Source organism: Opisthocomus hoazin, chromosome 13 (assembly GCF_030867145.1).
Source record: "Opisthocomus hoazin isolate bOpiHoa1 chromosome 13, bOpiHoa1.hap1, whole genome shotgun sequence".
Classification (NCBI taxonomy): domain Eukaryota; kingdom Metazoa; phylum Chordata; class Aves; order Opisthocomiformes; family Opisthocomidae; genus Opisthocomus; species Opisthocomus hoazin.
This window is the reverse complement of record NC_134426.1, coordinates 21057722-21083417: the sequence shown is the minus strand read 5'-3', so window position 1 is coordinate 21083417 and position 25696 is coordinate 21057722. Positions and strand designations below refer to the sequence as shown.

The window sequence follows — 25696 nt, the reverse complement described above, 5'->3', positions numbered from 1 at the left end:
ACATAATAAATGTTTATTGTCCTCTGGAGCAAAGGAGCAATAGGCTAAATTATAGCCCGGGGAGGGAAAGCTAGAATCATGAGGTACAGGCTGTTAATTATCTTTTTTTTTAGCTGTCATAATGTACTGGCGTTTGCCTGCAGCTCGCCCCCTCCCACTGCCCCATCACCCCCACCACCACTATCTCTAAAATATCTGCTTCCCGTACCACTGCGCCCGCCTCCTCGCTGGCCTCCCGCTCTTCCATTTGTAAGGCATCGCCGGCCTCCAGAGAGATTTGTGACTCCTCTCCCAGCAGCCGCTTACGGTGATAAAGGCCCTCAGACTGGCTCTCTCTGATTAATCAGCCCTTGTGCAGCCTCGATAGGGTGTTAATTTGTAAACTCAGTGGACAGGCAGCGGTGATAAGCCTCCGCAGCTGCTGTGTGTCTGCCGGGGGGATGGGCAGATAAGGCTTCAGCCCTGGGATGCAGCCAAGAAATATTTTGGAGCAGTGAATTAGAAACAACAACAACAAAAGAGCCTTCTGCAGAGGCACTCCTTTGAGGTTGCTGCGGGTAATACGGCAAGTTGGAATGGCAGTGGGCGAGAGCCGCCTCCCTGATAAGCTCCCTGAACCCCAGCCCGGGAAAGGGCCACGTCAGGCTTGGATTCGGAACTGGGAGCTTCTGTCAGAGGGATGTCCATGTGTCATACGTCATGATCCGGGCTAGGAGGACAATGCCACCTTCTCTGTCGCATGTGTTTATTGCAGTTAACATGATCCTTTTGAGAGAACTTGCTGCTGGTTTGTCAGAGGGCTGTCGGGCGGGGCAGGTCACCTGCAAAAAAGGGACCGATGCAAAGGGCATGGAGAACAGCATCAGTGCCAAATGACTTTTGAGCATCCCCAAATGTTTGTTGTGATGTGGTTCACATGAAGTGCCGCACAGGGGCCCCTACATACCCAGCATATGGATTAAGAATGGGAAGACAGCGTTTCCCTGAAGCAGCAGACCATCCTGAGTGGTCTGAGACCGTGGATTACTACAGCGGTCGGAGATACAGCAAAGCGCTGTGCTAAGCTCTGAAATACCCAGGTGGATTGGAGCAGGCTGCAGTGAAGACGGGCATGTGTTCTGCTTACCTGTTCGAGGTGCTTATGTCGCAGGTTTCTAGTGTGCTCATGCAATTTTCCCTTTTTTATTGAATCAATTATGTTTTCCTCAAAAATTGAAAGATTTCACTGAATTTGTATCAGCTCTTTGGTGCAGCTGAATCCTAATGATTCTGGCATTGTTGGCCTCTCTAATTGTTCTAATATTATCTGACAACACGCAACAGACCATGGAAGCAGTTCCTTCCCTGTCTGCCAATGCAGGTTGTTATTCGGTATGTTTTTGAACTGCAGCAATTCTCAGACAGACAGTGACCTTTTTATGAAATCAAATGTCTCGCAAAACCCTCTTGGTCTCTGAACTGTGATTTATAGCCATTTGTGTTGGAGAAGGCTGCAGGTGGGATTTGGGTGACACATAATTGGTTAAAAGATAAAATAAAATGAAGGTTGCCCTGCTGGTACGGTGATGGCAGGAGCTACAGGAATGAATTGCTTGGCAGTGCAGAGCCTGGCCCTCCTCCTCCCGCCCTCCTCTGTCGGCTGCCAAGTCCTGTCTGGCAGGCCATTACAATGATAAATGCAGGTAGCTGGCAAAGACCACAGCTGAGAGTTTGTTCTAGCGTGCCAAGCCCTGCTTGGCATTCCCAGTTGGTGCCAGCGCTTGCACTCTTGCTCAGTTTGACGGAAACCAGGACATGAGGTGTGAATTTATGTCCGCATCCTTCCAGGAGTGAGTCGGGATAACGAAATGCCAAGGCAGCCCTGGGAGCAGCAGAGTAATTCGGTAGGTACCAAACAACAGTCTGCCACCTGTCATTTGCAGCACAGTCCCTGCTCTCCCCATCACTCTTCCTACAATGCAGCCTTTGAATTATAAGAAGTTTTGGGTAGTTCTGCAAAGAGCACTCGCCATTCCGTTTGATTTAGTGCAAATGAAAACCCGTATCCCAGCCAAATAGATAGGCTGGCTAGATAGTTTCAAGCTGTAACGACAGTAACACAAACTACTGTAGTAGTATGTTACACAGCATTCCCGACCTTTCCTGCTCGTAGGCTGGCTTTCCTCTACGTTTGTAGCAAAATCGGTAATCAAGTCTGTGGTTGCCTAGGTCAGTGTCTGGGTAATGGCAAAGTTTTAAATGTGGAAATCCAGGCTGAAAAGCCTGCCTGTTCAGGCAAGGGATCAACTCTCAGGAAAAGGCATATGAGATCTCTGATGTCTGAGGTGTTTAAAAACAGATTGCACAATGCCCGTTTATAAGCGTATCATGCAGAACGGTTTTTTACTGACTGGGCCGTGTGTCAGCTGCCCTTAATGTGGACACGTTGCTGCCCCTGACCTGCGGCGAGAGGTGCAGTGACGCCGGGAGAGGACTGTCCCCTGGGTGCCATTCGTAGAGCAGACTGTCCAGAAGCGGTCGATGGCGTTGTCCATGAGTGCAGAAGTGAAAACAGCCCAGTGTGAGAAAAAGAACAGCAACATCCACTTCACATTCTGCTGTTTCTTCTTTTCCTGCTAACCATGACTGGCACTTGCTTGGTGGGAGGAAGCCAGGACGTGGAGCGTACAGACATGTAGTAATGGGGAAATCAGTGCTGGAAAATAGGCAGGAGTGTACAATCACGGCAGGTTTTGGTAGCAGTTTGGGATCTGAGATTTGAGGGAGGAGGATACTGAGACAAGGAGGACCAAATACACCTTCATTTAAGTTAGGACAGGCAGTCACAATGACACTAAGCAAGTATTTTGGCTGGTTTTAGTGAGAGACAGCTGGAAAGTTTATTTTCTGGTCAGTGTCTCTGCAAACAGCTGAGGGACCTTTTGCAGCTGTATGACCAGCCTTGGTGAGGCCCAGGAACTCCCCAGCTTCCTCCCTTCTCCCCCTTCACTAGATTTTTTTTCAGTGCATGTATTTATTTATTTATTGGAGCTGAGCTGGGAAGGAGAGGGAGTTTGATCTTTTGCTTTGCGAGACAGCAACTGCTCAGAGGAAGCTGAATCATAAAGCATGGCTAATGGAGGGGATAGGAAAGGGAAAACTCTGGGCTAGAGCCGTTCTCCAGGGGCTGGGGGGTTGGTTGGAGAAGAGAGGGTAGAGGAGTTAGCGAGCCCGTGCCCCGAGGCCCTGATAGCAGACAGGCTGTAGGTCAGGCACCCCGCGGCTTGCGGAGCAGGAGGTCACCCTTCGTCACGCGCAGAGCCGCATCTCTGCAATAAGCCGGCAGGCCGCAGCAGCATATGCTGAAGAATTACCGTTGCTGCTTAATCTAAACTAGTTTGGTCTATCCCAAAATGGTGGTAAACCGATGAGGAACATGCTCTGGATTCAAAATGGTGTTATTTTAAGCTTATCACTGTGTTGCCAGAAGAGGAGGTCCAAACCAAAACCGTAACGTTGAACTTGCAGAGAAGCAATGGGCTTCGCTCCTTGGTGCCCTGCGCTAAGTGAATCAAACTGTCTGTGCAGCATTTCCTTCGGTGCCTTCCCATCAGCATCCGCTTTGCTGAGCTTTCCGTTTGCCGTCGTGTAAATTCAGTGTAATTCAGCAGTGAATGGGCACCGGTGATCTCTGTTTCTAGGATCTCTATGGCCTAATTTAATTCTCTGTTCCCAGACTTGTGCTAGCTTCTCAAAGGGTCTGTTGCAAAAAATAGTCATCCTTGTATAAACTGCTGAGAGAAATAAGCGTTCTTGGAAGAAAAAGCAGTGAAGAGAGGAGTGCATTGTGAAAGGCCCTTCCCAGGACTGCAGCAGTACTGCATACGCGCGTGCAAAATGAGTGCGAGGTGGGAACCTGAACAAGCGTGTTGCTGTATGAAAGTGCAGTCCGAGAAGCTTTTTGTTTCTAGTGGACCTTCTGCAGAGTGAACTTCCATGCAGGAGGTGGAAGACCCATCAGTACCTCCCAGAGATGGCCTTGAATCAAAATCGAACCAGAATTATCTGGGGCGTTTAAGGCCTTGGCATTTCAGTAAGTAGGCTCCCGTTCAGGGTGTTTGTGCTGTGTGTTTCACTGTGACGTGTTACGGTGTAGCTGAAGGCACAGCTGAAGTTTTATGATTGTTGCTAGAAAGCTGGAGATCTGTCTGGCATTCATTCTTGATTAGGGAATATTATTTATTATTATTAGTCCTTATTTGCGTTGGACATTGACAGCCAAAATTTCACAAGTGATCCTGACCATCAGCTGGAACTAGGTTTTTCAGAACAGCCTGGTCACCACTGGAGTATCGGAATGGCTTTTCGTAAGTGCTCCGTACCTGGGAGCTCCAGGTCAGGTTGGTGCCCCAAGGGCAGCTGCTGAATGCTGAGCCCTCTCAAAAGCCCAGGCTATAAAGTCTGTGAGGAGATCTCGGGAGGGCAGGGGACAGGTGAATGTCTTTGCTGTCAGGAGATAGTCACGAAATGTGGTGTGGATTTGTAGAAGTCCAGAGTGTATCCTGTTCCCTCTTGCTTAATCCCTTGCACAGCTGGCTTGTGCTCTGTCCCAGCCAGCCGTGTGCCACAGTGCTGGATTTTCCTAGAAGGTGTCACAAAAAGGTAGTTCAGGTACGTCTTACTCCACCTTTTTTTCCTGTGATGGTGCATGAAATGACTGACTTGCAGGTCTGATTTTTCTTGTGCCTTCTGAATCAACCCGTGATTTCCCTCCAAAAATAATCCTGGTTTCGAAAAGACCATGGGTTCCCTTGAAACATCCCCTCACAATGCAGGCAGTGTTACCCGTGGGTTGCTTCCATATCCTGGAATGTGTTGAATACTTTCTTGGTCTTGGGGGTGAATTTTAGTTTGATTTTTGTGTGCGTGTGTGTGATTTCTAGGCTCCTCTTGCGCCTTTCCAGACGTATGAATTTCTATTTCCTATAGAAGAATCACAACCCAAACAATACCTTCCTGTTTGAGTTGTTGTTCTCATGTTACTGAATGAAGGGGTCTGGCATGAATGACTTACAGAATCAACTGGAAACTGGTAAAGCAGTACTGACATGTGCTGAAATTCTCTGCTAGACAAGCAACCAAGTGGCATCAGAGTGGTAGGTAACAGCAAGGGAAACAGATCAAAGGGAAGAATGAAAATTGATCCAGAATTTTCAGGTAGTGTCTGTGCTTTATGTTGGAAGTTTCTCTAAGCGTATCCAACCACTTCTAGTTTGAAAATCTCCTGGAGAAGGGTTTTCTTGAGAGCTTTTTGAAGTGCTTGCTAAGTTCAGTAACAGTGTGAAAACAGTCTCTCTTGAGACCAGCTCTTGGCTGTCTAGAAGATAGGCAGCCATCCAGAAATAATATCTAAACAGTTCGTTACTGCCTCCTTTTCCTCTGCCCACTGTCCTGAACTCAGGTTTGGAGGGAAAGCTTGGCTTTTGCCCTGTACGAAAGATACAGACCAGGTCCCTAGCGCCACGTGGTCTCGCTCCTTGGGAACCAGAGCTGCAGCCTGATTAACAGCTTCTCAGTGTCTTCTGATCAGGTGCCTGAAGTATCAGGCTTGGATCTGGCCTTTGGTGCTCCAGGAGACTGCGTGAAGATCCACAGAGCTTCTGTTGTTGGTGATAAGGAATGGTTTTATTCCCTGTTAGCCATTTTATAGGCTACAGAGGTAGAAAAAAAAAAAAGTAATTACTGTGGGGCCTGACATAGTTTATAATGCTGTTTCTGTCAGATGATGTTGTTCTGTTATATGTAATCATTAAATTATTAATCTGTAAGAGCTCTTACACCTTTCAGCGGCCCTGGGTTAGTGGAAACCAGGATGAATGAGGCATGGACTTCATTATGGCTCACTGTTCACCTTCCGAGGGGAGAGTGTGCTGTATCCTTTGTGGTTACCACCTTACATTTTGAGGAAGAAGCTGCCTTTGCTAAGCTTTTAGTGCTGAGAATGGAGTCAGTGTTTGTGTGTGCTAGATTCGAGGGGAGGAAGGATGAAGGACTGGAGCGCCACTCCTCTGCTTGCTCTTTGCAAAGCAGAAAAGGGTAGAAGTGTTGTTTTTTTCTGCAGTGTGTCCAGCCTGGTTTCAGACTGTCACAGAACTGGGTGGAGACATTTTCCCCTTTAGATCGGGTAGTAGAAAAGAAAGAAAATCAAAATGGGGCAGAGAATTGCTAACTTTGTTGACTAAACCACGAACGGGGACCTGCAAGGCTTTGTGCTGATCTTAGCGTGTTGTCGAAAGGGTGCTGGGTCTTAAAGGTTTCAGCAACATGAGGCTACCAGCCCACCTCAGAACTTCTGCTGTTCTCTGAAATAGTTTACATCTGCTTCTCTTTTGGGCAGACATTACGGCTTTTATGCTTCAAATGCGAAGGTCGTTGCGGGGGGTGAGGGTGGGACTTTGCAAGCAGCAGCTTTTGCGCCAACACGCCTGCGTCGGGCCCTCTCTGCTGCTGCCTGGGGAGGGAGATGAGCAGCAACTGTGCAGGGAGGGCTGGAGGGGCCTTTTGTCCGTGAGCATCGGGCCGGCGATCTCCCCCTGCCTTATTCAGCAACGAAAGGGAATCTGGGCAGCGAGAGACTGCAGGGGTTCAAGGAGCTGCTCCAGCTGTGCTTGTCCTTGAGCTGGTGCTTCAGGGGGATGCAGGCAGGAGGCAGGGAAAGGGGGAGAAAGGAAATTTCTCATTTTGTTTTCTGATCAAAAAAAAGTGTGAGTTCCTGGGATGGCTTGAACCCATCCACATAAAGGACTCCACATGCCTGGTGTTGCTCACAAGGGAAAAATTCCACTCCTTTTTTTTTTTTTTAATTCCTTCTTAAACATATGCAAATGATTTGCTTGAAACAGCAGAAAATTTGGGAGGGGACTTGTTTTAGCAGATGCGTTGGTTTGCTGGATTTTTTCACTCATTAGTGGGCTCCCTCAGACACATAGGTTTTATTGTATGCTTCCTTTAAAGGGCGACTGATGGAATTGAATTATGTATTCAGGCTCTTCCTCCCCCAGCTTCCCTCCTGCCTTTACAGCAGCTCGCAGATTATCCTGTAGCACAGGCATTCACTGTTTCAGAATGGTGCTCGTGCCAAAAGCTGCTCAGATCAGGAGCTAGAAATCACCAGAAGTGAGAGCAAAAGTTACTGTAAATTCTAGGTGTGAAGGTTTGCGTCTGTAAACTGGCTGTGATGTTGAAAATGCTGCTCTGTAAATGTTGACTCTGATTGTTGAAGGTGGTGCCATATACTGATAGCAGAAGACTGTGCAATAACCCGTCTGTTTTACTTACTCTTAAAAGTGAATTTCCTTGCTTGACTTCCTTAAACATTGTTTTTCTATAGTCTGGACCTGTAGCACTGAGATCTTTAGCTCACAATTAAACAGTGCCAGTCTGTACTGAACCCTCAGTGCTGAATTACGCAGAAGGGAGTGAGCTGGTGGTTGCCATAAAGTGACATGGGCAGGACCCAACTTCCCTGACGAGGCAAAGCATAAAGCTTCTCCCAGCTGGGGTGGCTGCTGCTGCCGGAGCGGGTCCCGCAGCCGGTGGCTTGCTCTGGACGGCACCCTGGGGATGGGCAGCTCTCCCGAGCCGGCTGCCGGCGGACGGGCTCCTCTCGTGGGCTGCACACCCCGCACCCCGGCGTCAGAAACCAGCACTCGGGATGTGTGCCTCAGCTGCGGATTTACTGCTTGGGCCTTGGTGCAACCCGCAGCAAAGTTTCATTGCCTGTAAAACGGGGGAATCTTCTTTATCCACCTGCCACGTGTCCTAGTGCTTATGGAGTGCTTTGAAGCTAGGCCTGGCTCTGTGTAAGCTGTTAGTACGGGTGAGTGCCCAGAGCCTGCGGATGTGCTCTGCGTCCGTGGTGACTTTGTGTTGATTGTAAGTGAAATATCTCTGAACAATGGGTTGTAAATTCAGAACTGGCTGTCAAACATTTTGTGCACCACTGTTGTTGCTGCTGTGTGACGCTGTTACACTTTCTTTGCAAACCAGCCTAGGCAAAACCTTGTTTAATCCTGGTTCTTCCTCTCTTTAATCCACGCAGTGAAGGGATCATGCAGGTAACTGATTTTCCCTAAGATTTTAGGATCCTTTTGCTGAGCTGTGTAACGATCATACATGCCACAAATACACGTGCAGCTTTGTTGTGGACATGATTCAGAATTTCTTTCTTATGTGTCTCAGCCTCAACCTATTTTTCATGTTGTTTTCCCTCTATTTTTTATGCATTTGCATTAAGTAAGACATTCAGTGCTTGCAGTGCCACTTTCCTTAGAAGTAACATTAATAGATCACTCTTTCTTGCTTCTTACTATATCTCATGCAGATCTTCTTGCATTTTACTGTTTGTTTTTTTCCTCTGAGTTGTCATGTAAAATATATAACAGTGTAATACAATTCATAGTGCTCTTTATCATGCAAATCTCCCAAGGCACCTTAGAATAGAATCAATAAAATCAAAAGAAAATCAACTTAGTTCAGCCATGTGTTGAATTAATTCATTTTTTTTAAAGCAGAGTCAGGGGAGAAAGGCTTTTTTCACTCTCAGTATCTTTTGCTCTTCAGCTTTGTACTTTGCCCCATGTTATTCATGCAGCAGTCAGTGCCAAAATGTTGGTATTTTCAGCTATCTTGTAGATGGTGGTAATGTTGATCGTGCTCCCTGCTCCCAGACCAGCTTTGATTCTGTAGAGACAACTTGCTATTTTATCAGATAGCGAGGAGGAAAAGCTTATGCTGAAATAGGTTGGCTGTTTGATATCAGTGGGGGGAGGGAAGGAAGCCATCAAATTAACTCATAAAAGCTTTATTTACAATGAATGGACTTTTTTTTCCCCTGTCATTATCATCTTGTCTGTAACCTGGTGACCCTGATTATCATGAAGCTGTTTACAAGGTTTAGGTTAATTGGATTTCTTTAACTATTTCCCAGAGCTGTGAGGAGCACAAACACACTGCTGTGGAGTTCAAACAGCATAGTGCAACCCAGTTTGCAAGGAGCTTCTTCCAAGAGGAAGTCATTTTATTCCATACTCAACTAAGTGCATAGCAGCATGTACCTATCATTTGGCATAATATTTATTGTATAACACCCTCTTTCATACGGATGTGTTCAGTTGCAACTTGTGTTTCCAACACACAAATTACATTTTGCATGTTCAGCAAGAAATGAGCTTATTTTCAATGAGAGAGGCTTTGAAATGTTGTTGGTTTTTTTTTTTTTCTCCTTCAGCTTGATAGCAGTTTCACTGGTTTTGTTTTTATATGAAGAATGGATAAAATAGCTGTGCATTGCATGGCTGCCTAAATAAACGAGACAGGCGGATGTAGTTGGGTGAGATCAGGACAGGACTTGTATACGCTTTGCTTTCATCTTCTGAGGATGCATGCGGGTTCTGTAATGGCACAACACTGCACCCTCCAGGTGCAGTGTGTAACTGCAGGTCTACAGGCAACCGACTTGTGTTGAGCTGTTTTGTGAGCAAGCCTCCCGAAATTCTTCTTTATTATCACTCACCTGCTTTTTCTCTTTCTTTTTCAGGCTTCTGTAGGCTCTGAGAAACTGTTCTCCCCTGCAGCAAATAAAGGTAAGTGATCTGGAGAAACGCTTTCCTTATCTGAGAGCAAGAGCTTGGACTCGTGAATCCGTATGGTGCCAATAGCAGGACATCCGTTTTGCCAGTGCCACGCACATTGTCATAAAGATCAGCTTTACAGGCTTGTGACGATTAAGTTGAAATTTAGAGCTGCACTGTCTCAGTGTGGGATGGGACTTCTTCCCTGCCAGTCAGATTTGTAACAGATGCCTTAGGGAGAGGGATTACTGACAAAGGAGAAGGCAGCCTCTACCACAGGGGATATGCTTTTCCCTCTGGTACAATCAAATCCTCATTTCTTTTAAACAAAGCAGTATTTCAGTGGTACCTGTGTTGTCCTTACTAGGGCTTGCACATCCCTCTCCTGCCAGTGTGCACACAGCATTTGTGTCTGTACGTCTCAGTTCTCCAAAACAAGGTGGAAGGTGCTGAGCACGTTGTAGGGTTTCGGCTCACAATTACTATTAATTGAGAGTTACCCGTGATCCGCGCTGGGTGTTGCTAAGAGACTGCGCCACGTTCCCCTTGGGAGGTACAGTGGCATGTCGCTCAATACGCCAAGCCCTCCTCTGAGGGCTCGGCGCAGCCGCAGAACAGGGCTACTCTAGTGTCGTGTGTTCCCGGGGGCAATCTCACCGAGATGGATACTTGGTGACAATACTGCAGAAACAGCCTTGGAGGGCAAAGTGTGGTGCGTGACGGCAGGCGTTACGCTGGGCGGGGTTGCGCCTCAGCAGGCGAGGAGGCTGGTGGTGTGGCTCTGAATGGATGGTCGGGACCCGGGGCTGTTCCGCCGCGTTCCCGGCACTGAGCCGCGGAACAGGATCAGGTCAGAGCAGTGACGAGTGCTAGGGACACGCAAACACCCTGAAGAGGGGAGGTGAGGCCCATTAGTAAGAAGTGATGAAACAACCTGCTCCCATTATTTTGAGAGGGCCAAGAAAGGAGTAATTTGCAGCTGTGTAGGAGCAGGCGCTGGCCATGGAAAGGTGTTTTGGTGGTTGTGTGCTCCATCGCCTGGATCCAGGCCCGGTTTATAGCTGGGCTCTTTAGCAGCAGTCAGTATTAGGAATTCTCTTTCTTTCCAAGCTTTGCAAATTTTCAGTTCCAAATGTGGAAACCGATGACAAGCCCATTATGTTATTACATTTGCAGATATTTTTACAAAAGTATGCAGCTTTATCTGGGGGAAAGAGGGAAGTTTAAACAAATGGCGGGGAAGAACATTTCTCTTCTCTCAGCCTTGGCTCGCTGATAAGGCAAACCAGATTGCCCATACGGCACTGCCTCAGCAAAACAAAAATCTTGCCATCCTGCATAAATGCATGGCACAGAGATCTGCTGGAGGGGCTTGTGTTGAAGCGCTAGCAGCTTTGTTGGCTCCTCCTCGTGCTGAAGCCTGAGATCCCGCAGCCCTTCATATCACGGAGCAGCTCAGCAACAGGAGTTTTCAAAATACCTCCCTATCAGGAAGTTAAATGTGTGAATAGCTGTAAATTTGCCATCTTGAAGTCTGTGTTCACGGCTGTTAATATCCCTGTGACTGTGCCTGTTTGGTTTACTGTGGGTGTAGAGTGTAGACATGGCCAGCTTTAGGAAGATCTGGGTTCAGATCATGAGTTTTGTCTCAAACTTCTCTTCGACCCTGGCCCCGTACCGGTGGAGCTTTGCTGACTGGCGCGGGCCGCAGTCATGGGCAGGCTCTGCTGGGGGCTGCCGCAGCGTTCGGCGCTTGTGTTGAGAGGCGAGACAGAATTGCTTCAGCGAGATTTTGTGCAGAAACCCAAACAGCGTTAAATCCCACCCCTCGCCCTGTTATCACTCCCGCAACGCAAGAGCCAGATTTGTCTCTCGCACATGCAAATGAGCGCCGCTCCGACGCGACCGGGCTCGGGGATGCCATATGGCCGGGAGAAAGTGACTTTCAAAGCGTGGTGCTTAAATTCCTTTTGTGAGATAAGAGCGTTGATTTAAGGCCCGTGTTCTCCGGGACTGGAGCCGCGGTGGCTGTGCAGGGAGGAGGGGATTAGCTCAGCACGGTTTCCTGATGGGCGCACATGCAGCACGGCACATGCTCGTCCTCTCCCGTGGGCATTTGCACTGTGCCCTTCTGTTGTAAACACTTGTGGCCTTTTTGGAGAGATATTAACTAGGAAATCTGCAGCGTCCACGCTGCAGCTTTTATAGAAGGTAACCAGGCTTTTAAAACACAATAAAGTAGATTCATTGTCTGGTGCAACTCCCCCTGTTCCCACAAACTTTCCCTCGGGATGCGTTTGGCCCAGCGTATTTGTTTTATGCCGTCCTAGTTGATCAGCAGCTTAGCAAAGTAATTAAGTATTAAGATAGACGGGTTTCTCTTCTTTGAGGCTGTAACAGCTGTAAAACGTAACCTTTGACCATATTTCACGGCTCCACAGAAGGCCTGGGGAGCAGCGTCCTTTGTCTGGGGCTCTCTGGGCAGCGTTTGTCTTCGCCCCCTCCCTGCCGGGGCAGCGGCGGCCGCCGTGCTCCCCCTTTTCACACCAGCTCGTCTGCAACAACAGATGCACGGCCTCGATGTCCACTTCAGGGGCCGGTTGCTATTATGCGGCAGAGAGAGGTGTCCTGACACGGGGTGACCTCGGTAGTCACAGCTGTGAAATAGGCTGAATGGGGCACTTTGAGCTTCCAGGAGAAGAGGAGATTAAATCCTCTGTGTTAGGAAATAATAATTAAAAATAAAAGCAGAGAATCCCTGATCCGCTGTGCTGACAGGTCTTTGTCTTCTGACGCAGAAAAGTGTTTGTTTAGCCAACTTGTCGCTGCAGCACAGAGTTACAAGGGCATTTGCTGCCGAGCCGGGTGTTACATCCTCCTGGTGAATAAATCGATAAACAAATAATAAAGGTCTGTTTGCTCTCTCATGCAGCTCCTTTCTCACAGGAATCTCCCAGCCAGTCCTTTCCTTATTCTGAAGGGCAAGTGCCGTGCAGGGCAGGGGAGGCGTAGGCAAAAGCCGAATCCATCCCTCCATCCCCAAGTGGTGGATGAGGCAGAAGCAGTGATGGTGATCGATAGGAGAGCAGATGTGTTGTGGGGCTGCGGAGGTGAGAGGGGTGTTCACCCTTCAATCTCTGTTGAATCTCTGGAAGGACCCCTGTCTCCCTGCTGTGGTGACATTTTTAGGTGTGTGGCGTGGAATAGTTTGTGTTTTAAGGACTTGAGTGTTGCGTTCGTGCTGCTGGCTCACTCCTGCAGTGGGCTTCCGTGATGGGTCTTGCTGGACGTGCTCCAGACCTGCTGTATGCCAGGGAATGCAGGAGAGTTGGTGGCTGTTCTACCACAATAACCCTGCAGCTGCAGCCCGAGAGACCTGCTGAGTCCCCAGCCTTTGAACGCAGGGCCACTGGTGGGGTTAGGGTGAAACAGGCATCTTAGAGTAGGTGTTTCGCAAATGGCTTTAGCATTGGCCAAGGGCCCTGGCAAGGAAGGTCTCCATCGCAGAGTAAGTGGAGGCTGGGCAGCAGCTGAGGCGTCCCCGATATAACCCCGGGCAGGCCGTGGGTGTGGAGGTGCCACCCCCGAGATGAAAGGGGCGTCGGGGAGCCCCATGGGGCATCAGCCGAGATGCCTGCGGAGGAGCTGGACCTGGACACCCACGTTGCCCTGCGGCCCCAGGGGACACTGGGCAGCAGCGGGGACAGGGGCTTTGAAGAGCTTTGAAGCCGAGTACATTGCTCCTATCTTGGGATCAAAATCAAGCTGGACATGGAGGGAGCAGCGTAATCCAGTTCTCTGGTGGCGCGGAGCTGCTGGCCAGGACCTGGCTCTGCCTCGGGCTGGTTGAATGCTCACTGAGCTCCGTGCCTTGATTTCCCCCTCCTGCAGAATGAAGACTAATGCTTGTCAGCCAAGTGCACTGAGAGACTTAATTAATGAATGTTTATCAAGCGATTTATCAAGAGATCCTTTTAATGAGAGATTCCATAAACAGTGCAAGGCTTCATTTTCATGGCAATAGTAAATGACAGTGAAAATAATTCTTATCCTTCCCCCGCATATGCACCCCCAGGAAAAAAAGATTGCTTACCCTCCACTCTCGCTTCTCCCTGGGTTTCTAGGCGGAGGGCTTTGAAGTGCTATCTTTCATCATGAACTGTACACATCCTCAAAGCTCTAAAGCTCACAGCCTGTGTCTTATCCCTCTGACAAGAGGGAGGCAAGCTTTCTCGGCGTGCAGGTCGTAATTGTCAGCCATGGGATGCGCTGCAGCCACCCGCCCCAGCGCGCTAATGCAGCTTATGGTTCTTTGAAGTTCCCTCCCTTTATTTTCTGTCCTCTTGACCACGAAACTGTGCCTTGGGCCAGCAAGAGAGATTTCTTGTTCAGAGACGACACTGAGCCCTGACAAGCACATCTGAACCAGAGAAGAACCCTTGTTCCTCTGAGATCACTGCTCCATAATGTTGTTGCCTTAAGGGGACTGTCTCTCTGTCTCTCCTTTTTCTCTCTGCTTCTTCTCTTCCTTTTTTTTTTTTTTCCCAATTCAGCACTTAACTGTCATACTAAATCATTTTAAAAGCTGGAACTACACAACCTCCAGTGTAGGACATGCTGTTAAAAGCTGATGGTTATTACCATGAGACGGGGTGAGAGGGGAAAGGAGGGGCAGCGGGGCAGGGGCAGGATGAGAGGGCAGCAAGTCAGCTCTCCAGGAAGAACCTGTGAGTGCCTGGTGAAGCAGAAAACAACCTGAGTGCAGCTGAGCTCACAGTAACGTGCTTGGCACAGGTTTGCAGCGGCACAGCTTAATGGTTGCTCCGTGCTGACAGGGGAATCGAAAGCCCAGTGTCTCCTGTGCTCGCTGTGCCGCTGGCGTGCTTTGCTCTGCCTCTGGTCCTGTCCCCTGGCCCTCTTGCTCCAGCTGTCAGGGTCAGAGACTCCCTCTGGGCTGAACAGCATCTCCTGTAACCAAGGTCACTTCTCCTTCAGGGCCTCCACCTTACTGTGCTGGGATGTAGAGCCTTCCGTCGCAAGGAGGTCTGCGTAGATGCAGAGCAGACAAGTCTCAGAGCACCCAGTCAGGCAGTTAGCTGTGTTTGACATGAATGGAGGTCAGGAGAGATATCATCAATTTTCCCAGTTTTCTTGGCGGGATCCACAGCTGGGTCTGAGATGCAGGAAAAGCACAGATGCATCTCGTCTCTTGACCTCAGGTTCTGGTTATGTTTTGATGAGCTCACCATCTTGTGTGTGATTACCTGCACAGTCAGGGAACTTGAGGGGGATGATAATTTACAGCTGAATCTTTGGACAAGTGTCCACCATAATCACAGGCATGCAAAAACTTCCACAGCAGCATCTGTAATAATAAAGAATGCATTAATTTAGATAGCAACCACATTGGTATGATTTATACAGTGCTCAGGATGCTCTGCAGGTGCTCTACTCCCCATGTTGCATCTCTTGTGATTTTATCACAACATTACAATATCCTGTGTTTTTCATGAAACCCAGGCCCTGGGAGGATTGTACAAAAGTCTGAGCTTTTAATTTCATTTTTTAAGCAAGACTTTAGTCTCCCCAGCTACAGACAAGAGCCTGGAACTCTTATTCTTCTGTGCTTCAAAGCCAGCAGGCAATCAAAAAGAAGCCCAAATAACTTTGGTTTGGTAACCTTGCTTTAAAGATGGTTTGCGATTTGTCAATGCTTGAGGGGTTGGCAATACTGGATACCCTGAGCTACTGCTAAATGCAGCATGTGAGCCCATCCCGGCATCGTCTTTTGGAAAAGTTCTGTCTGATTTTATCACTGCCTGGATGAGTATGTTAGCTGTCTTGCATATGCATATATATATATATATATATATATATATGTGTAATTATACAGTGGCCTGAGAAGGAAGAGGACTTTGATTTTCAAACAGGGTGGGTAGCCGAGATAATCATGCAAGTCACAGCTAGTTAGCCACATTTCAAAACAAAATCAAACACAGAAAATAGTGCAGTAAGTGCAGTTCCCAGTCTTCCTGCAATTCTCTGATTTTGCAGACTGTGGGAAGCTCTCAGCCTGCTCTTTGGGAGTGGGAGTGTACTCATCTCCCTTGCTAGCTCTGTTATATGTATTTATTAGTACTTCAGGATATAACCATCCCTGTCCATAGCAGCTGTCTGTGAAAATATGATGGACAAGTAGGAGAGACCATTCACCTTAACCACACTGCCCAGTTAACTTCATAAAACTCAGTTAGCCTGCAAAAGTGGATAATTTATTAACTTCAACACAAATTGAGTGTTGTATGCCTCCCAAAGTTCGAGCTGCTTCGTGCAAGCGGGCAGGTTTTGCTTGCACCGTTTGCCTTGCGGTTCGCACAGCTATCTCCCCGTTTGTCTCCCTCAAGTGAGCCAGCATAGAGCTTTCTTTGTAGCTTCAGGCTGCAGCCAAGAGAGTTGAAAAGTTGAATTATAAACATTTCCAGGCCTTCTGGTTGGTGTCTTGTGTTTTGTTTTGTTATTTTAAGGATGTGGGGTATGTTGCTGCATTGCTGTCAGTGGGATTAGAATGAATAGAAGCAATACTGTAGGAGATAAAACATGTTTAATTATTTATTTGAGTATTACAGACTGAAATTGCTTTTTGATTTAAAGCATCCAAGTCATGGATATGTTTTTGGAGTAGAGGCACGCAGAAACATATATATGCACCATTACCTAGGGTAATGTAAGAAGTCTCTTTGCTCAACTGCCCTTCCTCTGCAGAATTTGTTCATTTCCTTAAAGATTTTAAATTTCAAATGCAGCTTTGTTAAGTATCATGGAAAGCTAACTGCATGCTGTGCCTTGCCCACCAAAACGTAAATAAAATAAATAAAGTCTTCGTTGTGTAAATGTTATGAAGTGGGTGGTTTATTTTCTTTAATTATACTTTTTATTTAAAATAAACTGTAAAAGCAAAATAATATAGATCCTGTATGCGCCAGCACAAACTCATATTGATTGAGTAGGCACATTCTAGCTTTTCTCAGTTCATGTGAAAGTAGATAAAAGGACCATCAAACTGTACATCGGGGGGGGGGGGGGGGGGGGGGGGGAAGCATTCCTTCCAAATGCATGTAGTAGTTTACGTTGCCCAGACTTTTAAAGGATAGTTGAAAGATACCATCTTTTTACTCCTTGTTTATAGTTCGCTTCTCTGTTTTCTTGAGCAGCGAAAGCCAAGCCGCTGAGCCTCCGTGCTGTTTCCAGCGGCTGTCCCTGGTTGCGGGATGCTGGTACAGGTTGTGTCGCAGCCCAGGAGGATGCTGTAGGGCGCTGATGTTAAGAGCAGCAGTTGCAGCTCCCACAAAGCTGTCGAGTCTTCTTGATTCTGCTTTTAAAATACCACAGGGACATGTTTTATTCATGTAAGATTTTGTAAAGCTTCAGTTTCTTAGAAAATTAAACGCTGGGTATAAACCTGATTCCCTCTTCGTTCTGACTACGCTGGAGTGCGGGGTGAGGAGGGGCGTCTGGACCTCTGGCACGGGTCGGAGCGCACCGTGGCTGCCACGTCCCTGTTTCAATCGGGATTCCTCCTCACGAAGGAGAGTCCTCCTCCTCTTCAGCCTCCCTTGACCCCGTGCCAGAGGTGTGTGCTGCGCTGTGCACGGGCTGGGCTTGTGCTATTTTTTTTTTAAGCTGTCTGTGCTGTGCTGCTCTCCACCTGTGCTCTGTGTTTCCGTCTCGGTGGAGCGGTTTGACGGGTTACCGATGGGCAGCTATCCTCTGCTGTGTAACGGTCGTCAGGGACTCCCGCAGCCACCGTAACTCTGTGCTCGGTGCAGGTCACCGGCGTAAAACAGGGCAGCCTGAGGATCGACAAGTAATTTGACAGGGCGGTGGGGGGTAAGGAGGCTGGTGCAGGGGGCAGCTGGGCCTGATCCCAGGTCGGCTTGTGTTTCCTTCTGGGCAATCAATGGGAGTGATCAATGAGACCAGGGCATGCAGTTTAATTGCAAATGGATCTGGTTACTCTTTTGTGTGTGATAGTGGTGGGGTCTGCAAGTCCCAGGGACGCCCCAGCCTCCGCAGCAGAGGCTTCAGGGAAAGAGGGTGCTGTCAGCATCTCGCTGCTTCTCCCTCTCCTCTCACCACCCCTGAGACCGAGGCCTTCCTCCCAGGACAGGGACGTGGCTGATGAGCAGGACCCTGCTGACCCCATCAGCCCGCGTGGCAAGCAATAATAGTTCATGCTACATGTTTGTGTTTTGTTTTATTTTTTTTTTTTCATATTAGCTTCGTTTGAAATCACTGCTGTAGGTAATCCTGGGACGTATCTTTCTGGTCCTGTCCCGGGGGAGGGGGGGAGGAAGGCCACGTTCGGGGCTTGCTTTCAGCTTTTCAGGGCTCCTGCCGTTTTCCCCTTTAATTGTTGCGCGAGCTGTGCACGCGTGTGCTCGCCCCTTCTGTCGCCTCCCTGCTTCGCTGACCATCCTTCCTGCTAACAAGGGCTGAACACAGTTCCCCGTGGAGCCTGTTAATGTTGCTGCCGAGCTGCCCGGGGACTCGCAGCGTGAGGTTTGCCTTCCATCTCCGCCGCTCTGTGCACTCGGCCCCGGCTCCCGGGCTCGGCTGAGCCAGGGAAAGCCATACTGACTCCATTGACTCCACGGGGTTTATTGGGCTGTCACCAGTGTAGAAGAGAGCAGGACTTGGCATAGTGGTTGTGTTTGCATGTCTGTGTTTCTGAAAAGGAGGCTTGTTCTAGTTTGTTGGGTTTTTCTCCAAACAGTAAATATTTTCTTGTAAATCGCTGGGACAGAAAAGTGACTGCAGTGCTTTTAGTTCATTTATTTGCTTTAAATTGATGGCAAAGTCTTACAGGAGGTAATAGGAAATTAAAAGCTTTCTGTATTTTTTTTAACCGTCCTGCAAAATTTATTGCAGAATTATATCCTCGCTATGGGATTCTGTCGGACAGTTCAAAAAGCCTGTGGAAAGGTTCTCATTCGCCATTAAATTTTAAAAGTTATTGAAGTAATTTTTATGGAAGCCTATTAAGTTTCTGAAGAAACATATTGGTTTCATCACTAATAAATTCTTTGAGGCTTATCCATAAGGGAATAGTCAGACTTCCAGATCTCTCTCCAGTGAAATGGACGTTAACTTTTTGCCTGTTGGAGATATGTTCTTAAAAGGTATCAGCAAGATGAGCGGCAAAGCCAGGAATGCCCGATGGCACCCAAGTACATCTTCTAGCACTGGTGGCTTCTCCACCAGTCAAGCCACTGGAGTTTGGGTGGAGATTTTAGAAAAAGAGGAACTGTTTGGGGTTTTTTTTTTAAAGATTGCAGATGGGTCCATACAGATAATTCCCAGTGCAGGGGTTAAGCTGAGACCCTGGTGTCTGGTTCCGAGGACCATCGTGTTTAGGAGGGGTACAGCTGGGAAGTCCCTGTTTCTCAGGCACTCCTGGTGCTTTCAGAATACGTAAAGTAATGTGTTCACTGTGCTTCTCCCCTGCATCCAGAAAAGCAGACAGAGACTTGATGCCAGTGAGAGGCGAGTATCAATCTGGCTTTGTGCTCACAAGTGCCTTTCGTACGCCAGCGCAGGGCCACCTGATGAAAAGCGAATGGGCTAGGAGGGAACTAAAATTGTGTAATTGCCAGTTTCCGTCAATTCCGCTCCCTCTCCCGTTTTGCATAAAGGAGGCTATTTAAGTCTCAGCTGGAGTGAGGTTTGGTAATAAGCAGACGTCTGTGAACCTGCATCTGCTGCTGGTGTCTGCCTAGTTTGTTCTGTATTTCCATTTCCAGTATTGAGAGATATCATTCTCCTGAAAACTGCCTGTCTCGCAGCCTGAAACCCATGGGAGAAGCGTACGTCCCTTCGGGGCCATGAGTCCTTGTCCTTGTGACATCTTGGGAAGTGCAGGACAAGGCAACGTCGCAAAAGATCACGTCAGGAGTTTGCAAACCCACCTCAAACTGCACTGACTCTTGAATGTTAAACTGCAAAGGCAAAGCCAGAGCCCGCTCCCTGGGAAGCTATCCACAAAGCAGGGTGGCAGAAAAGGGCCGGCCTTGTTGGATGAAGCAGCTAACATTTTAATTTTCTCAGTACTATGTGATTTGGCTTCGAAACAGCTAAGCTGTCCCCAGCCAGTTGCTTTCCTACGTGGCTGGCCTTCTCAGGGCACAGTGAGAGGCACTCAGCAGTGCAAGCTCTGCAGAGACAATCTGATTTAATACAGGCTTAATGGCTGGAGAAAGAAATTTACAGTGTGAGCATTGAATGTTTATACAATAATGAACATTGTCATTATTTTTATTATTGAACCTATCTTTCAAACTGAACTAGAAACCTGAAGCCAACAACTAGAATATGTCCATTATGTTCTGTACTGATCAATTTAATGGCCAAAGTGGAGCAGATTATTTTATACCTTTCGTTGGATCAACAAAAAAATTCTCTGAGCATAATGTACCTTTTGCCTGAAACATTTCTGCGTTACAGGCCAGTCTCTGGACCTTTTATGTCATTCCAAGCAGTAAATGCTGTAAAGCAGCCTTAAGCAGACGTCTGAGGACTCCCCACAGATGGTGGCATCATAGTCAGCCACGCTTGGTCCTGAGGCCAGGGCAGAAAAGGGCCAAAGTCCAGCAGTTGTGAGCAGCAGAGCACCCTTGTGCAAGCTATGGAGGTGGGAGTAATTCAGAGACGCTCTAAAGATATTCCAAATGGTGGTGTGAACTGTAGCAGGAGCGTGGATGCCCCTGAGAGCATGTGTCAGTCATCTCACGACCGGTCCAGTGAGAAACGCTGCCTGAGCTACGCCGCTTGCTGTCTTCCCCAAGAATACCATTGTTTTAAGCTAAGAATGGGCCAGCATGGCTACATCCAGACCCAGATTTTAAAATATTGCTGCAGAAACTCTCCTTTCCTCCCATCCCTTCTTCTCTTCTGCCACCAGCTGAAAAGCACTGGGTCCAGGTTTTTGGCTCAGACCCGTGCCTGCTGCATGCATTTCCCCCACCAAATGGACACAACTATAAAGCTCTTTCTGCATCATTTCCTGCAGGCCTGTGCTAAACATGCCACCCAGGTGTCCCCATGGAAGCCACTTCTTGCTGCGTCTGCTTCTGTTGCTGCTGGCGGGCTTGCCGTTCGTTCCCTGCTCACGGCAGGACTCCCATCACAGTGTGTTAATTTTAAACAAACTAGGAGCGCGTTGTGATTTAGGAGGGTCTTTCCCATCAGGTCATATCAGAGTTTCGCTTAAAAGGGAAGGCTGGTTTTTGTTTTGTTTTATTTTCCCTTTTCCCTTCTTTTAATATGATCCCTGCAATTTTGTTTTCACTGAAATATTGACTGGCAGCCTTGCAAATTGCCTGCATGCAGACAGGAGCTTGCCAGCGCTTTCTTACTCAGCTAGCCGTCAAGGTTGTGGATTCCACCACAAGCAGTGCCAGGAAAGCTGTTGATCAAAAATATTCCTAACATCTGTGAGTCCTCTCCGTCCAAATGAGATGTAGTTACATTCTCCTTTTCCCCACGCTCCTTCCAAAGTGTTGCTTCAGACACCTAGAAAGCCCTGGTTGCAAATCATAAGCCGATCTCTGTTTGATTTGCAGCTCCGTTTCCAGCTCTGTCGAAATCCAATATAAACTCCAAAGTGCCCTTCCTCCAAGCATAATATGTGAAAAATATCAGCCCCCAAACGGCGAGCAGCCAGGGTGCGTTTCTGTGCCCCGTAACTCATTTGATCCAGATGCTGTCCCGTGCTGTCTATCCGTGGTCACAAGCCAACAAGGAGGGTCTGGTGAGAGTGCCGGAGGGAGGATGCAGCTCGGAGCGATCTCCCAGGCGTGCCCGAAGCCTCACACACACACACACACACGCACGTGTGTGCACTCACACCATTCTGCCAGCGCAAGGAGGGGAGTGGGGCGGCAGGGGAGAAGCCTGGTTTCCCTTCCACCCTGTTCCTACCACCACCACCAATTCACAAACCAACTGTTAAATAATTAATGTGCCCAGTGGGGCAGGAGGAATCAAAAGCTGTTGTGTTCCCAAGTTTTCTCTGGCTCCAAAAGGCACGGCTCGCTGTGTATTCTGGCACCTCGGAGCGGGTTTTCCTCCCTCCTTCACCTCCCCCTTATTATCCCGTATGTGTGCTGGAGAGGGAAGTGGTGTTCCCAGCCCAGCGGGGGATGACTGTTATTTCAGACTAGCAACAGGGGAAAAGGAACAGCCTGTTGCCTGATTGATGTTTGTTTTTTGTGGACAGACACCAAAGGTTCATTAGAGACGGAAGGTTTGGGAGGAGGGGGGCGGCGGCGGGGGAGACGCTCGCTCTTAAGGAACTATTGTACCCCTGTGCGCTAACCTGGCTCTGCACTTTCTTTGACTTCTGTGAATGTCTCAGCTGTACCTTTTTGGCCCTGGCAACTTTAGGAAAATATACACGCCACAGAGGTTTCAGTGAAAAGCTCTGCTATAGGGGGGTCAGGGGAAAAAGGAAGGGGAGGAGAGAACAGTGCAGGAGGTTTTGCGGTAATTAATTTCAAATGTGCTGCTCCTCTGTTGTCATCGGGTTTCGAAGGGAACGAGGGGAGTTTGCAGGGCTTTTCCTACCGCGTCTGCGTCTTTCCAGAGGTGGGGATGGAAAGGCATCTTTCCTTCCATCTGTGGGTTTGACCAGTTGGGCAACGTGGAAATGATGCTGGAAATGATGTGCAGTCCGGAGGAGAGGGAGAGGAGGGAAGGGTGTGGAGGAGCTTCTCTTCTTACCACGTTGGGTAGATGAAGCTAGGGAGACTGAGGAGGCTGGTACTGGTTAAAGCAGATTTCTCTGCGAAGAGTTAGTGGAGCACATTTATTGAAGTAACAAATGATGTTATTTGCTATTGTTGTTGGTCCTGAAAAGCTTCCAGGTTGTGGTGCAGGTGAACTGTGTGGTTACAAGGCTTTGAAAGGTTTCGGTCAAACCCTTACTAAATCTCCTGCTGACTTTGTGCATTTGAAAAATCTCCCTTCCTGTAATTGTGTCAGGAACCAAGAAGTTAATATTAAACCTTTGGTATTATGGCATCTGGAGTAGAGACGGTTCCTTCTCATCTGTTGGACTGTGCTGCATGACACACAAACAGGCGCTTGGCATCTGCCGTAGGGCATTGTCCTTGTGTCCTTTGCCTTCAGGTCTGAGTATCGATGAAGTCGCACAACTGCAGCAGTAAAGAGAAATTAAATGGGCCTGTTAGATTATTGACGTTACTCCCCTCAACAAGATAACCAGATGCTAATTTGATAGCCCTATGAATCTTAGCCAGAAAAATCAGTAAAACAGAAATTTAAGCTACTCTAAACTACTATTAGTGCCTTAACAGCTCTATTTTCAAATTGCTTTTTGCTTAGAAGCTTGCACTGAACCCTGGAGCTGGTGGATAATGACCTCTTGTTCAAACACGTGGCTACTTTATGATCCTTAGCTCTTAGAAAAACCAACCTCGGTGTTGGGTAGTGAATATTTCTGAAGTTGGGCCATAAGGAAAACATTTCTACAGCCTGGTTGAAGAAAGTGTTCCCTTTTCTGGTCAGAAACTAATTCAGGGCAGCCACAACGTGCTGAATACCCCAAAGGTACTTGAGGTGGGCGCTTGTTTGTGATAGAGTCATTCTCCAGGACTCCAGTGCTGGTATGTGACTCGCAGAGCTTGACCATAGAGTGCTAAATGTTTCTGTGGTTCTCTGGAGGGATGTAAATACTGCAGTGGTGTTCCAGGCCGTGTAAAGGCGTATGCCAGCTTTTGTAGACTTACAAACTAAATAGACTTTCTGGCACTGCTGTGGGGCTGGCTGCTTAAAAACTGTTCAGCGATAGCAAGTCACCAAACATACGTGCAGGCATCACCAGCTGCTGTGTGGGGGGAGGTGGGCATGTGCGTCTTGAGGTGACTTCAGTGCAGGTTGTGAACAGGCTAAATTGGTACGGCAGAATGAAGAGAAGGGTAGAAGCCCAGAGCTCCAGAGTGTGGCATATCTGTAGAAGACTGCAGCAACTTCAGACCTTTTTCTCTATAAATTACTTGTGGAGGAAAGGGAGATCACATTTAGAGAATAATCAAGCCCACGGCCATCTCCTCTTTGTGGAGAGAAACCCATATGAGAAAGGAGGGAGGTCTGAGTCTAGTCCAGGATTAATTTCCTGGTCCTTCTCTGTAGGAAGAAATACTCCTTCCTTTTAACTCTGGAACAAACAATTGCGTTGGCCACATCACAGCGAAGCGTCCCGTAGATCGCATCCAGATAAACCTGGATTCCAGCATTTGCTCTTAGCCATGGATGTTTCTGTGCGTGTGTTTGCCAACTAATGCAGAAAAGGAGCAGTACCTGAGGTCTCTGCAGAAAGCACATCTGCTCTTCTGCCTCCTCTGCTCGTAGCTGGACCAGGGACCAGATCCTGATTCCCTGCATGCAGGGAGCAGCTGTAACAGCGCTTTGGAGTGCAACAGGGGTGCTTTGAATTCTCACTCTCGAGGCTTGGCCATGCCTTTCCAGCTTGTCACCTCTCCCTTCTTCAGCTGCGACAAGAAGGGAGGAGGAAGGGCAGACAGCACGGCTGGAGAGGGGAGGTGGGGCACGAGCTGCTGGCCCGGGGCTGCAGTTCTTTCCCTACCTTCCAGGAGAGCTGCTGTCTCAAAGTGCCACACAGCAAACCCAGCTTTTGCCAACCATGCCCTGGGGGTCCTGTCCTAGTTAAGACTTCTTTACATGTCAATTAGAAGGCAAGAGATGAAGGTATATTGTTAGCCTCAGTATATTGTGGTGAGGCTGAGGATCAGAAAGTTGTTGTAAGGGAGCGGCTTGTAAAGAATAAAAGCAAAGCCCCAAGGATGGTTTGCAGGTCCAGCTTTTTGATCTAGCACAAAACTTTGTTCGAGCATTGGGTGGTTTCTGTATGTTGGAGAAGACAGAGGGTTCTTCTGGTTCTGTAAAGCTAGATCTCAAAATCCAGAGCAGAAGACACACTCAGCCCCTAGCCTGGCCCATCAGGCTCTGGGACTGATACAGCGATGGTAAAATCCCCCGTAAAGCAGGCAGAGCCCCCCCACCCCTTGGCACCCCGGGGGCGGAGGGTGCAGATGCATGGAGGCTGTCTGTTCTCCCTGGCCCGCAGCTCCGGAGCCCGGCACCGAGGGAGCCTCCGCAGCACACAGAAGCGGCAGATGCGCCTGCCGTCCAAATCACTCCCATGGGCGCTTAATAAAACCACAGGAATCAGAATTCTCTTCTTTTTTTATTAGTTACAAGTGATTTTTCTCTCCTTTAAAGGATTCCCACCACCCGTTCCAGTCAGCCAGCGAGTTTTGCTGTAAAAGCCTGTCTTGCTCTTAAAAAGGGAGAGGGGAGGGCTGGGGCAGCGCCGGAGCCTTGAGCCGCGGAGAGTTTGCCTTTGGAGATTCCCAAGGGAAGAGCAGGAACAGGGAATGCTGTAGGGAGGTATTAAACGAGGCCCTTTTGTTTCTCTCCTTGTAGAGCATAAAAATGCCCAAGGCATGAATACTCTGTTCACATTACTCTTGAACATTTAAATGTCTGTTCTGGTAATTTATAAAATGAAGGGGTGGGAAATGCCTTGCATGAGGAAGAAAAGGGAGAGCTTTACCAGCATCCAGCACTGGTAACGGGGGAGTTGTTCTGTGCTGCTGTGGGAAGAGGGGGAGAAGGTTGGTTTATCTTGTGGATGCAGCAAAGCTTTAGTCCCTGGAGATGTGGTGTGGCATCAGAGAGGCCGGCTGCTCCCTCGGTCCCTCTTTCCTCCTTTCATGATGGGGAATAGCTTTGCTTCCTTCCTGCCACTCTGGGTTGTGTTTGCTCTTAGAAGAAGCCAGGATTTTTCAGAACCGTGCAGCACCTAACGTAAGGTAAATCTGACTTTGGTTTTAATGAATTAATGGGAAGAAACGTACTCATTGAGAGCAGCTACCGCGAGCCTTCAGCAGCCCGACAGCTCTGGGGAGCACAGGGTCTGCGGGAGCAGCCCAGCTCTGAGCCGGCCTGCCTGCGAAACAAAGGGCTGGGGAGAAGATTTTTAAAAA

The 25696-nt window shown here is 48.3% G+C and overlaps 1 protein-coding gene across 21 annotated transcripts in view; it reads left to right on the top strand.

Annotated features, from left to right (window-relative positions):
- The window catches only part of FBRSL1 (fibrosin like 1), a 555762-nt gene that overhangs the window by 486069 nt on the left and 43997 nt on the right, over window positions 1-25696 (top strand). For all 21 annotated transcript variants that reach the window (XM_075434576.1, XM_075434573.1, XM_075434570.1 and 18 more), the window contains one exon: window positions 9578-9623. In XM_075434576.1, the coding sequence (XP_075290691.1) occupies window positions 9578-9623 (46 nt within the window). The remainder of the gene's footprint in view (window positions 1-9577; window positions 9624-25696) is intronic.